Source organism: Pinus tabuliformis, chromosome 6, assembly GCF_031772625.1.
Source record: "Pinus tabuliformis cultivar Carrire ecotype Pingquan chromosome 6, CPIR1, whole genome shotgun sequence".
In the NCBI taxonomy this organism is placed as follows: Eukaryota; Viridiplantae; Streptophyta; class Pinopsida; order Pinales; family Pinaceae; genus Pinus; species Pinus tabuliformis.
The window spans coordinates 768166806-768180389 of NC_142292.1; the positions used below are offsets into that span (position 1 = coordinate 768166806).

At 38.4% G+C, this 13584-nt stretch overlaps 1 protein-coding gene across 1 annotated transcript in view; it reads right to left on the reverse strand.

The window, feature by feature from the left end:
• Positions 1–13584, reverse strand: part of LOC149260990 (uncharacterized) — a 379306-nt gene that overhangs the window by 253410 nt on the left and 112312 nt on the right. Inside the window, exons 6-8 of the mRNA XM_089367025.1 lie at positions 4464–4847; positions 3779–4118; positions 2982–3139 (exon numbers count right to left, since the gene is read on the reverse strand). Coding sequence (XP_089223151.1) covers positions 2982–3139; positions 3779–4118; positions 4464–4847 — 882 coding nt within the window. The remainder of the gene's footprint in view (positions 1–2981; positions 3140–3778; positions 4119–4463; positions 4848–13584) is intronic.

Sequence of the window (13584 nt, forward strand, 5' to 3'; positions counted from 1 at the left end):
AGAGTATCTATTATCACTCCAGGAAACTCTCCTAGGTTGCAGCTCGAAGATGCCTGGTGTTGACCACTACGTGTCAACTTCCCATAGCAGTACACCCCCTTTTTTCGCAAAAGGGAGAGCGTTTAATCGACATGTCTGTGCCATTCGACAATCATCATCGACCTGATCATGTTATGTTGTAAACCCAGTCTCCATGTGTGAATTGTCAATAATCTTGGCAGAGTTGAGTCATGTATGTAAATTGCCTAGGTGGACCTAATTTTCTAGTGATAATCTATGTTCAGGAAGGTTTTTTGTCTCACCGATCCATGATCGGCAGAGTTTTCCTTCAACCTAACCCCAAAGTTGGAATGAATTTTGTCATTAGAATCTTAGGGGAATCATAGTGTGTTGATCTGCTAGATTATATTTGGTCGCAAAACTGGGTGGTCTATGAGGGTCTATGTCAAATGGGTTTTTTCCCCCTTGAGATGTAAAATTGTAAAAGTCATGATGTAAAGTGTCTTGAGGGTTAGAAAATGTTTTAATCCCCTCATAAGTCCTAAGTCCTAGGTCCTAAGTGATTTTTCCAAAGGCTAAGTTCGAGTATCCAAAAATAAAAATTAAAATAACATTAAAAAATCATAAAAAAAAATATTTAAAAAAAAAAAAAAAATTGACTTTCATTTTTTATAGATTAGGTATTGATTTTATTTTAGGCTTTTAGTTTTAATTTAGTTTTGTTTTGATCCTTATTCATAAATCAAAAATTATAAAAAAATATAAAAGGTTTTAAATTTCAGATTTTGCTGTGATCTTTTTAGATTTATTTAGGATTTAGTTTTAATAATTCTAAATTTCCTTTAGTTTAGAATATATTTAGGCTTTATTCTGATTTTAAATTTTAAAATATAAAAAATATAAAAGTTAAAAATTAAAAATTAAAAAAGCCATAAAAAGTTTCTTTTTTTTAGAATTTAGATTTTCCCCTTTTTATGTATATATGATAAAGTGTTAGTTTTAGATTTAGATTTAAATTTTAGATCTTGTTTTGCTTTAAAACTTAAAATTTTATAAAAAAATATAAAAAGCAATTTTGGGTTTTCTTTTCAATTTGTATATATTCATGTGTTAGGCCCATTTTGTTCAGCTTTAGTTTACATATTAATTTTCATTTACTTTAGGTTATATGTATATTTAAACTTAGGACTTTATATAAAAATAAATAACTAAAATAAAAAAATCATAAAAGATAAAAAGTTTTTTTTTTTTTTTAGATTAGATTTTATTTCTATTTAGGATTTTAATTTTATTCTATTTTGATTTTTAGCTTTAAAGAAAAATATATATAAAAATTAAAAAAATAAATAAATAAATAAAATTGAAAGGCTTAGCTAAAAATTGAAAAATCATTTTGGTGTCTTTTTGTGGTATTTTTCTATAGCTAAATGCACTTAATGTTTATTTATAAGTTGGCTACGTGAAAGTGGTAGCGGCAAGCATTTAAATTTTGTGGTCGCTTAAAGCATTTAATCTTTTAAAATTTAATTGCTGGATCATTATTAAAGCATGGAGTTTATTGAATAGCTTGTATCGCTTGGGATATTCGATGATAAATGATTGTTTTACATGGTTTATACTTCTACAACATTTAACAAATAATCATTTAATCAATTACTCCATAAGGCACTGGTACATTAATTTCTAAATCAATCAAGTTTTAAGTTGTCTTTTTGTGTCCCCCAACCCAACTGGTCCACAATCAGTCATCCACTGTCCCATAGGGTCTGTTATCACAAAATCAGGTACTGAAGGCTGCCAATCAGCAAGATTCTGTGTAACTATTTCAAACCAGGCTTTAGACTAAGGCTTAGCCTCCTTAGTCAGAGAGGGCTCTCTCACAGACTATGAATATTGACTAATGACAAGGAAAGATGGCTAACTCTTTAAAACACATGAAAAATAAGTTGGCTGGACAAATATCAAAGTGATTCCCATTGGGCTTATGGAGTCTCACACATCTCAGCAAACAAAAAACACTATCCTTTCATAGAAATCAGGGCACTTTACATCTAATGTTCAAACATAACTTACATAAAACACAGTTTGCCAAGGCATACAGGAAGTCAGAGCATGACACATGAGTTCTGAGTGATTATGCAGTAACAAAACTGTAAAAGAACACTAAAGAGAATAAACCATCATACATTTGAACCATTAGATCTATTGTGAATCCTGAGAAGAAACAACAGTCATTTGCATTACTGAAATCTGCTATACATAAACCAAAATAGTCTTGTCTTTTATCAAAACATCCAACCTCTATTACATCCAAGTTTGATCTATATATAGAGATAGATCCTTAACCACTTTGAGCTTCCTCCTCCAGCATGAGGGGAGCTCGAAGATTGCTACTAATTACCCCTATCTACTGTTTAACTAACCCATTAAGTACATTAAGTGCTGAACTGAAATTACAAAGAGTCCTAATTAAACTACATATCTAATTCTATCTTCCTCGTATCATGATTCCTCCTTGCAGCTTTGACACCTGGCTTTCTCTTCGTTCAGCTGAGATGGCATGAGATGGCATAAGATGGGCAATTAATGTCCCATGCTGGCTTTGAATATCGAAGGTTATGATCTGTTCTGTATCGGCTGAAAATATCCCTAAATTTTCGGTTCTGGTCCCCCATCACCGAGTATGCAGCAGTGGGTACTTTAAGTCTTTAATAACCCAAGAAAATAGAGCAGACTGCCACGTCCATAACGTGCTGGCCACCTTTTTTTATGTGTGAAGACAACACCTTTCGAAAAGATTTGCTGACTTGTCAATCATAATTGATTAGCTCAACTGAAACATGCAGCTACAGTTAACTTCAAAAGCACAGTCTTTCAGCATCAGTTATACAGCATGACTTTTATGTTGAGCTATGTTAAAACAATAAGACCTGAAATTGTATTCATTTATGCCACCACCAACAGCAACTTCTTTCTCTGACTTCAATCAATAGCTTTCCAATGTACTGACTGTTACTTGCAATTTTAAAGTCTAGATTGAATACAAATTCAAATTCCAAGCTATTCATCTCCAACGTGCTGACACCCCCAACTTTTGCATAATAAGCATTGTTAAAGAATGCATCATCAACAAACTTTGCTGCAACCATTACACTTGTGAAAAGTGTGTAATATTTATTCTATCCTACAGGATTCCTGCATAATTCAATGACACAGCTACTCTACTTTTGATTCCTAGCTCCGTCAGCCCTTGAAACATCATAAGAAAACCTGTTAGTTACAAGCACAGAAATTGACTTTCCTAAACATAGACAATAGACATTCTGGAAATAATGAATTCATCCTGCCGAATGCAACAAGTGGCATTAGATTCCTTGCAGTGAGCCCAGGAAAGTTGTGGACTCAATAATCACATTCTTGTTTCAAGTTTCAGTCCTAATCCATTCCTCAGTTTTACTTGCCACCACAAACTTTGAGGAACTCTGGTGTTGTCCAGTTGTTTCACATTTTACAATTTCTTTCAACTTCTCCAACGCACAGGATCCTCACCACCTTCCCCTGAATTTGATTTTCCTCCTATTCTGTTCATTGCCACGGCAATCGATTCATGTGTTTCCCTTTAAATAGCGCTAAGTGACATACCCCCAGTGCCAAAGCGCTGCACAATTTCTGAAGCTGGTTCGACCTTCCCAACAGAAATAGAAGGCCGATCACTTGTAAATTCTAGGAGGTCACGAAGGACATTTACGCCGAAGTTTTCAAGCCTTTTCATTCTTACTAAGAAACCCTCCAGTGCGTACTGATATCACAGAATTGGCATAATCATGACGGAAAGCCCAGTAGTGAAAGAAAACTGATAGCAATTGACCAAGGGTTTCCTTGTTTCCAGCACCATAGTTTTTCAGTTTCTCAACTTGATCGAAGTAAGCACATTCAATCTCACCGATTACAACTTGGTATGTTGCTTCCATTTCCTGTAAGCAAGGAAGAATCGGGGGTCTGCGCTGTTGTAGAACGTGTATGCACATAAGCAAATACGCATAGCTAGACAGAGTGCCCTGATATGTCTCATTGATCTGCCGACCTTTTGCCCAATGCTTTACCATGAATGCAAGTTGCTGTAAACGGACATCTATTTGTGCATAATCATAGAGAAGCTTTGTATTTACGACCGCCAGGATAATATTAGGTCAGAGAGCATGGCCTCCATTAATAAGATATATCTGTTGAGAGCTGGATCCGTCGATATCACCGTCGGGCATCCTCCATTTACAGTGCCATGTGTTCATTACCATGCTCTGATGCATGCCATGTGTGCACGTTGCTGTCGTTCAATCATCACTGCAGAAACTTGACTTTCCACCCTCTTGTATTGGAGTTTGATCACTAGGAAACTCTTTATTTTCTTTTAGGTAATCGGATAAGTACTGGATGCAAAGTAAGAAATAAAAACGAGGCTATACAGAACTTGCATTAGCACCGCTAATGATTTCGATCTGCGTTCCAAAGTCAATATGACTAGCAAGTGCTCCAGCAAGCATGACATGATCCTTGAATGAAAAAGTCTGTTTCCAACATGAACCAGTGTAACAGAATATGTCGACCTCAAATTTGCCTAGTCTTGAAAATAAAACAATTGAACTCCCAAGGCCTGATGCCGAGCTCAATGCCTGCGAAAGATTTGGGTGCAGAAGCTTAGACATTGCAGAGACCTCATGAAGAAATATTTCCACCTTGGTAAACATATGCCTTATTGCAAAATTCTCTCCCATCCAGATCATCTCTTTGACTTCAGCAAAGCTTCCACTTCCAATTCTTTTCTTCACATGCAAGTCTTTGCAGGAAACCTTTAACAGACAACCTTTATGAAATAGATCTTTTTCAGTATCTTGTAGTGCAGCATATATTAAAGGCAGACAAACTTCCACTGATTACTCCAGGAGGCTTCTTCCAAGGAAAGAGTACTCCAGATAAATCCAATGAAACACCAACTGCTGGGGTATTAAAAACCTTACAAGCTGACCACTGTTGATGCAAACCCAATGGATTTTGATAAACATGACAGCTGTGAAAGGGCCGCTATGGATTAGGACAAATCCCCAATTTCGTAGCGCGCTACGAAACCACCTAAACATGTAGCGCTGCGAAACTGCTAAAGGATTTATGCGCTGCGAAAACACTTTGTCCTTAAGCTAGTCTGAGCAATTTTTGGCAACAAAATTTTCAGTGATAACAGTGGCTCCACTTGGGATAGTGTGCCCTTGGGGTGCACTAAGAACCTGCAGTTCCAGTGCCTTCTAAAATTTATTTGACAAACAGAAATTTTCTTGACCAGCATGACTGTAGGAGAAAGAAAGCTACTTCTACTAAAAAAAATGCTCAGTTGACCTTGAGCTTATTTTGCATTTCCCTCTACCTACCTACCCTAACAATTTCAACTTCTTTCTGCTCAATCAATATGAAATTTTCAATGTAGCCAATCCTCTGTTTTATCTGACATTTGAGTCCTTTGGCTGTGCTTGAAACAAAAATAAACCAGATACTGAAGTAACCAAGGCAGCATGAGGTGTAACTGTTCTTCAACATGAAAATATAACTGGAAGCCGCCTGAACAGTAAATCTTTTCCATGTATTCAGCTATAGGGTCAAAAAACACATGGTTAGTTTGCTGATTCTCAAAACTTTCTGTATCTTTAGACAACTTATCTTCAGCCACACCAAATTTATTTGATATGCTATCCAACTGCCTTTCTGAATGATGCTCACAAACAATGTAATTTTCCTCACTATTATGATTGTTATTTGAAGAAAGCTGCTGCAAGGAATTATGATTGTTATTTGAAGAAAGCTGCTGCAAGGAATTACAAAATTGAACAAGCTTTTCCTCTGCCTGAGGGTCATAAAAGCTATCTCCCACTTCTTCTTGCTGTTTGCAACCGATTTCATACTCATGATGATCTGAAGCCTGACAAATCTGCTGCATCTCTTCATCAATATCAAAGGATGAAACATGGTTTTCACAAATAAACCCCTGCTGATCTTCATGCTGCGTTTCATGAGAGGCTATACTTTCTTCTCGGTGCTGAAATGCATTGTTATGAAGAGCCTCTAAAATTTCTTCATCCATAAATTCATCATCATCATAACAATCCTCCAAGCACTGAATAAGATTTAAAGAATGCCTACATCAATCTTTAAGCAGCAATAAGGAAGGATAACCTTCTTTATACATTTCACAGAATTCATCATGAAAACTAGCAAGCGAATATATTGAACCATTTTCCAGACTTTTATACCAAGACCATGCTTTTCCTTCTAAAGTGGTCATAAACATTTTCATGAGACAATCTTCAGGGAAATGAACCTTAAGACTGCGTACATGCATATGGAATTTAACCAAATGAAGAGCAGCATTGTCCTTCTTTTCATCTTTGAATATTGGAAGATCATCTAACCAATCAACCTTTGGCATAGGATTTGGAAAACCAGGGATATGAGACCGATCCATAGGAGCATACCTGGCATTCATTCTTGCAGTAGAATCCATCTTGAAACTTCATCAAGCTACTGATCTTCTAGCAGTGGAGTCACCTTCCAATTTCTTATTTGATGTGTGGAGTCGCCAAGGTAGTTTTGCAGCCTCAAAATGATGTCTGAGCTCCTGCTACCTTCAGAAATTCAGTCTTATAACTACGGGAATGAGTAATCTTCAGGCTCCCGGCAGACGCACCAAAATGTTATCACAAAATCAGGTACTGAAGGCTGCCAATCAGCAAGATTTTGTGTAACTATTTCAAACCAGGCTTTAGACTAAGGCTTAGCCTCCTTAGTCAGAGAGGGCTCTCTCACAGACTATGAATATTGACTAATGACAAGGAAAGATGGCTAACTCTTTAAAACACATGAAAAATAAGCTGGCTGGACAAATATCAAAGTGATTCCCATTGGGCTTATGGAGTCTCACACATCTCAGCAAACAAAAAACACTATCCTTTCATAGAAATCAGGGCACTTTACATCTAATGTTCAAACATAACTTACATAAAACACAGTTTGCCAAGGCATACAGGGAGTCAGAGCATGACACATGAGTTCTGAGTGATTATGCAGTAACAAAACTGTAAAAGAACACTAAAGAGAATAAACCATCATACATTTGAACCATTAGATCTATTGTGAATCCTGAGAAGAAACAACAGTCATTTGCATTACTGAAATCTGCTATACATAAAGCAAAATAGTCTTGTCTTTTATCAAAACATCCAACCTCTATTACCTCCAAGTTTGATCTATATATAGAGATAGATCCTTAACCACTTTGAGCTTCCTCCTCCAGCATGAGGGGAGCTCGAAGATTCCTACTAATTACCCCTATCTACTGTTTAACTAACCCATTAAGTACATTAAGTGCTGAACTAAAATTACAAAGAGTCCTAATTAAACTACATATTCTCACTCGAGACATGCATGAACACCCTCAACAATACAAGGCTTTAGACTACTAATGCTCAATAGTTTATAGATTCAATGGATATATGGACAATACTGACTATACCAGCAAATGATACATAAACATATATGAATGGCCAACTACAGGAAGCAAATGAAACTTGCAAATCTAGTTTATCAATGCAGAGATAAGATGACAGTTATCTAGCATTAGACACAACAGAAAACATGAATAACCTATTCATGTGCAAGCATAGAACAATAGAGAAAATGGAATTGAACATGTAACAGCAAAAGAAGCTTATATTGCTAGAATGAAGATGAGAAGCTTGAAGGAACCGAGTAGCAATAATCTCCAAAAGTTGAACCTTTGCTACATTTAGTTTTCAGCCTTTCATAGGCCTTTTACAATGCTCCTGAGCTCTCAAAGGCTCACAGTCTTAATCTATCCTCTCTGTCCCTTAATTGTTTGATTCCCTGAATAGGCAAGCATGGCTCGGAGGTTTTCTCCTTCTGACAGAGGAATAACCACCTTCAGGTAGTTTGATGCGCTCTCTGGGAGCCCTCTCATGCCAGAGATGCCCCATGATGTTTGTTTTGGGCAAGTTGCGCGTGTTGTGTTGCGTTGTGCTGCTCCACGACTACTTTGTCGATTTGGGATGAGCTGCGCGTGCTGTGGCCCTTTCAAATGTTTAGCAATGCATGCTTTCTGTTAACACAGAACAACGCTGCCATATTGTGGACTTCTGCCGAAAATAATGATTGTTTCTGTTTTAAACAGAAAACACAGCAACATTGAGAAATCCTACCCCTCTCTGTCCTTTTCGGACTTCAAAAGTCCTCAAAAATGGTTTATTCCTCTATCGGGTCCGCCCTTTGGGTCGCTATCACCTATCGCAAGTGGCCTGGTCCCTTGCTTCCTTTGTATTTTGAATTTCGCTTGAAAAACTCTGAAAACGCATGAAAATGGCCTTTGGCAGACTTCAAATATTATATATTTCACTTCCCAGACCCTTTCGGGTCCGGGCTTCATCGCTATTGGCGCTGCCAAGTTCCCCTTTGTATTTCGTTATATAACGAAATACATTGAAAATGCATTGAAACTAGACTTTCTGCGGACCTCAAATATTATCAAATACTATTTAGAATACCGTCAGGTCCGCATCATCGCATCGCCGATACGAAGGTATAAAGGCTCCGCCCTTGGTGCTGCTCCGCTGTGATATAGCAATGCGATTTGATCACAATCGCTTATGGCTAATGCCCAGGGCCCTTACTTAAATCGTTGATGCCTCCACCGATGTGACCCGCCAATCCAATCATTGGAGATCGCTGATCGGCAATGTATTGCACCCCTTCTTTAAGTCATCCTCTCTACAGTGCCGATTGCGATTTGTCGCTTAGATCTGGGCCGTTGATCGGCCAGATCTAACGGCTACTGTGCTTTGACTGTTTTTCATGGTTTTTTCACGTTTTTGGAGTGTTTTTGCCTCCTGATAGCATATTTCCGCCCTTCCACGGGCAATCCTTTTGCACTTATTTTGACCTTTGGGTGATCTTGAGCAAATCTTGGAGATTTCAAGAGCATTTTTGGATCCATTGCCGTGATTTTAAGCAAATTTCGAGACTTTAAGAGCATATATGGATCCATTTTTGGGCCTTTTGCCAACGAGGCTAACAGTATCATGGGCAGAGAAAGATTAACAGATTGGTAAGGAATGTAGGTTGCTCGTCAGCAGGAAGAGATGAGGAGAGACTTAGTCAAGTGCAAACTTGATAGTAGCAGCAGCAACAGTGGGACGAAGCCAAAGGAGGAGGAAGAGAATGCGACCCTTGCATCTAAGGGGCAGCAAAAGATGTTTCCAAGATCAAGTGCTTTCGGTGTGATGAACTTGGTCACTACCCTACAAATTGTCCTCCCAAGAAGCAGGACAAGGACGAGAAGCATGATTCGAAGGTTGCATCTGCAAAGATCAAGGAGGAAGAGTTTGTCATGGTTGCCCAGATACCTCCAGGGGAGAGGTGGGTTGATCTAGAACTGTAGTTCGAAAGAACTATAGATGGGAAGGATTCTTGAGGGGTCCACCTCTTGGATCAATACCTTGCTACGGGAGCCCATATCAGAAGTAGCAGGATGGACAAGGATTAGTTGATGGAAAGGAGTGTCGGAGTGACAATTGAAATGGCTAGGAACAACAGAGACTGAGTAGCGCAGAGCAGAGTTGGCAGCAGTGCAGTTGGCATAGTGCAGAGTCAGCAACAATGCAAGGGTTTTAGTAGGTCAGTGCAGAGACTAGTAACAGTCAAAACTCCAGCAACAAATGCATCATGTTGAACACCTGTTCAGTAATTTTGGATGATTTTTCGTTGCTGATGCAGTAGCAACAGCAGTTGATGAAGGTTGCAGTGTAGATGCAATCTTGGTAGTGGTAGTGCCAGCAGCAACACAAACGCAGAACTTATCAGGGTTGCAGTACAAATGCAGTGTTGGCAGTGGCAATGTTGGAAGCAGTATAGATGCAACATTTGTGCAGTAGGTGGTGGGTAGCAATGTCAGACATCATCAACGCAGATGGAGATGTTTCGGAGTCAAAGTAATGCTTCAGCAAGTTGCATTACTAGAGCACATTCCTCACTAAGAGGGAGTGTCGATTTCAAGTAGCATCGAATGTGCTCGAAGCCTCGAAATTTGCAGGGAGGCTAGGACACATGTATTCCACAATACCCAGTAATCGTTTTGGGAAATTCCACCCAGAGACAGTTTTATTAAAATAATTAATTATTTTTAATGGGTGCCTAAGTCTAAACTTACGAAATTAAAATAAATCAAATTATAGGTGAAACTTCTAGACAAAGACAAGGATCAAGTGAAAATGATTTGAGCCATTGATTAGAATCTAATCTAGGCCATTGGTTCTCAACTGGAGGATTATAAGAGGATGCTTGATAGGCATTTGGAAAATACATCAGTGAGAGATCAAGAGATCTAATTTCTCAGAGAGGGCAACACAATAGTGGCTAGAGAATCGATTGAGGAGATTTATTGCAGTGAGGGGATGGGATAGTTCCAGCTAGAGAATTTCTTGGTCCAAGAACACATCACAGAGGAGGCAGAGAGAGATCTGGAAGACGCAACGTAGAGGCTACATTGGACAGTGTAGGCTAATGCAAAAGCAGCGCAGAGCCTGAGAGGACAACCATATTTTGCTAGAGAAGTCGAGTTCTGGAGCCAGAAGCCGCGGTGTGAGATCGGGAAGGAAGAAGGAAGAAGCTGCAGTGGAAAATCGATCTGCAGGAGAAGTGACGCAGTCCCCATCAGTTATGATGCAGGGCTTACGCAGTGACTGCGCAGAGACAGCAAGGGACTAGTTATTCTTTGACAAGATCAGTCAGGATCACCAGTCATAATGTGAGGTATATCTAACTCATCTCTCTATTAGTTATATTTTTTGTATTGGATAGCCAGCAAGGCATCCAAAGATTGCGTTTAGAAAACTACTGCTTAATAATACAAACCCTCAAATGCCATGGAGGCTAGTGTCCGCTTACAGCCTGACACCATCGCACAGTTTTGGGATGTCATCGCGCAGTACAAAGCTTGGCACTGTTACGTCACCAACAAACATCAAGTGGAAGTTGTTGAGCTAGAGTTTCCCCAAATGCAAGCTTAACTGGTTTGCCTTATTAGGCTGTCTAGTTGGCTCTACTCAATTTTGTCTTATATATGTGTACAAGTGTATTATAATATTCTTTTGTAATTAATTTGTAAGTAGAATTCCAAGTGTCAATTGAGGAATGTCAAGATTCATGATGTAATGAAGTTAAAGAGTCATCTTGTAAAGAAGTTGAAGAGTCATGAGGGTATGTGTACAAGTGTATTATAATATTCTTTTGTAATTAATTTGTAAGTAGAATTCCAAGTGTCAATTGAGGAATGTCAAGATTCATGATGTAATGAAGTTAAAGAGTCATCTTGTAAAGAAGTTGAAGAGTCATGAGGGAAGTCCAAGAGTCACAAGGGGAAGTGAATAGTCACCCCTTTTGTTAAAAAGATACCCTCATAACTCATGTAAAGGGCTTTTGGGGGAGCCAAGCCTTTGGCTAGGCTTAGGCTTAGAATCAAAAGCTTGGGAGTTTGTGAGAGCCTTAGCTTCTCCATAGCATAGAGGGAGTATCTTTCTCTGGAGGATCAAGTGTAAACTTCATGTTCCACTATTGGGGCTAGTGGTTTGTCAATGGTATATGTATGATTGGAACTTTCACTTAATAAGACCTGAGAGCCAGCACATTTTCATGCATATGTTGTGAATATAGGAGGACTATTCTTGTTATGTTTGCAATGTATGTTATTTCACGTACGCTTATAGTATGAACTATTTCGTTTGCATTGGTACGAATCTTGTTGAATGTTTGTTGTTGTATATTTCCATCACAGTTAAGTTGTGAACTATTTTGCAAGCTAGCTTGCGACGTCTTTATGCTCGTGTGTTCCTTCCAAGCTACATACTATTACAGGCTTCTAAGGGACTCACTCACTTTCCCTTCATGTGTTAGAATCTTCATGCATTGTTCTTGACTTTCTGCAGAGTCACATAATTGTTCCCACCAAATTCACCATATGCCACTCTATGTGTTATTGTACCCAAGGCATATCATTAAAACCCATTGCGTCAGCAACCAAGTCGTATTCCAAATGGGGCTCATACACCAAAGGTGTGAGGTCTAATTGGGAGTTCATATTGGGGAGATCCCCTGAATGTTGACAGGTCCAGCATCGTCAACACATTCATTAAGCAGCAATTGTTCGTTCGATCACCTGTTCATAATTGATCTAAAGCAAGTAGTTGACTCCATAAGGCACTGATCTCATTAATAATTCAATATAATCTTGTAACTTGCTAAAATCAACCAAGTGGCTAGGCCATTCAATCGTGTCCCCTGGACTTGTTGGTTTCCAATAAGTCTTTTATTTTCACATTTCATAGCGACTACCCCCATAGCCTGTTGTTAGGAGACAGCTAGAACAGAGTGGGTGGGGATCAAAATGACAACCCCCACCCTGATTTGTAGCGGCACCGTCCCTGTACAATTTGAGCAGCAACAGGGTCCATCTTGTGAAAATTACTAAATAGAAATCCAACTACAGTGATTAATATTATTTCTTCTACTTATTATCTCATAAATAAGTTATTCAAAGTGTTCTTACGACAAATATCGAAATATATTCTACTGCGGCGTTTTCTTCTACTTATTATCTCATAAAATAAGTTATTCACAGTGTTCTTACGAAAAATATCGAAATATATTCTATTGCAACGTTCATAATTAAAATATTGTAGAAAGTAAATGCAAAGAATAATACTGGCACAAATACAATCACAATGATAGTTATTTTTGGATAATCATCCCTGGAAAAACTCGATGTGGGAAAATCAGTCCAGCAGATGAGGTTTTCTTTATTATTCTTCAACAAAATCTCATGTACAAGTTACAACCGACAAAACAGAAGTGAGAAAATTTGCAAACGCTTCTTGACAAATTTCTGATCCAAGGGAAGTACTCCTCTTCCCTTTGAGTCCTTTTGCATCAATTTTCCCATGCTGGCCCAACATCACACTGCCCACGCAATCCCAAGGTCAACCTACCTCTGCGTTGCCTCTTTCTGCATCAACCTGCTTCTACGTTGTCTCTTCCTGCTCTGCGTCTTCTTTCCTTGCACTCTCAAAAGATGTTGATGCCCTCTCTTCCTTTCCCACCTGCAACTCTCCCTCTAATTCGATTTTCTCTTGCCGAACTTCGATCAGTGAGAAAATCGATCTTACTCAGCTAACTAAGTATCTACCTCCAGTGTGTTCTCCAAGTGCCCATGAAGCCTTCTCTTATAATCCTTTTGTTGATCAATCAACAACCCAGATTAGATCATAATGAATGGCTAAAAGATCATATTAACTTGATCTCCGCCTTTTTCTAGAAGTTTCACCCACAGTTAAATTAATACCCATTAATTATTTTAATTTCCTAAGTTTAGACTTAGGGTCCCATTAAAAATAATTAATTATTTTAATCAAGTTGTCTCTAGGTGGAATTTCCCAAAATGATTACTGGGTATTGGAGAATGTATGTGTCTAAGCGTCC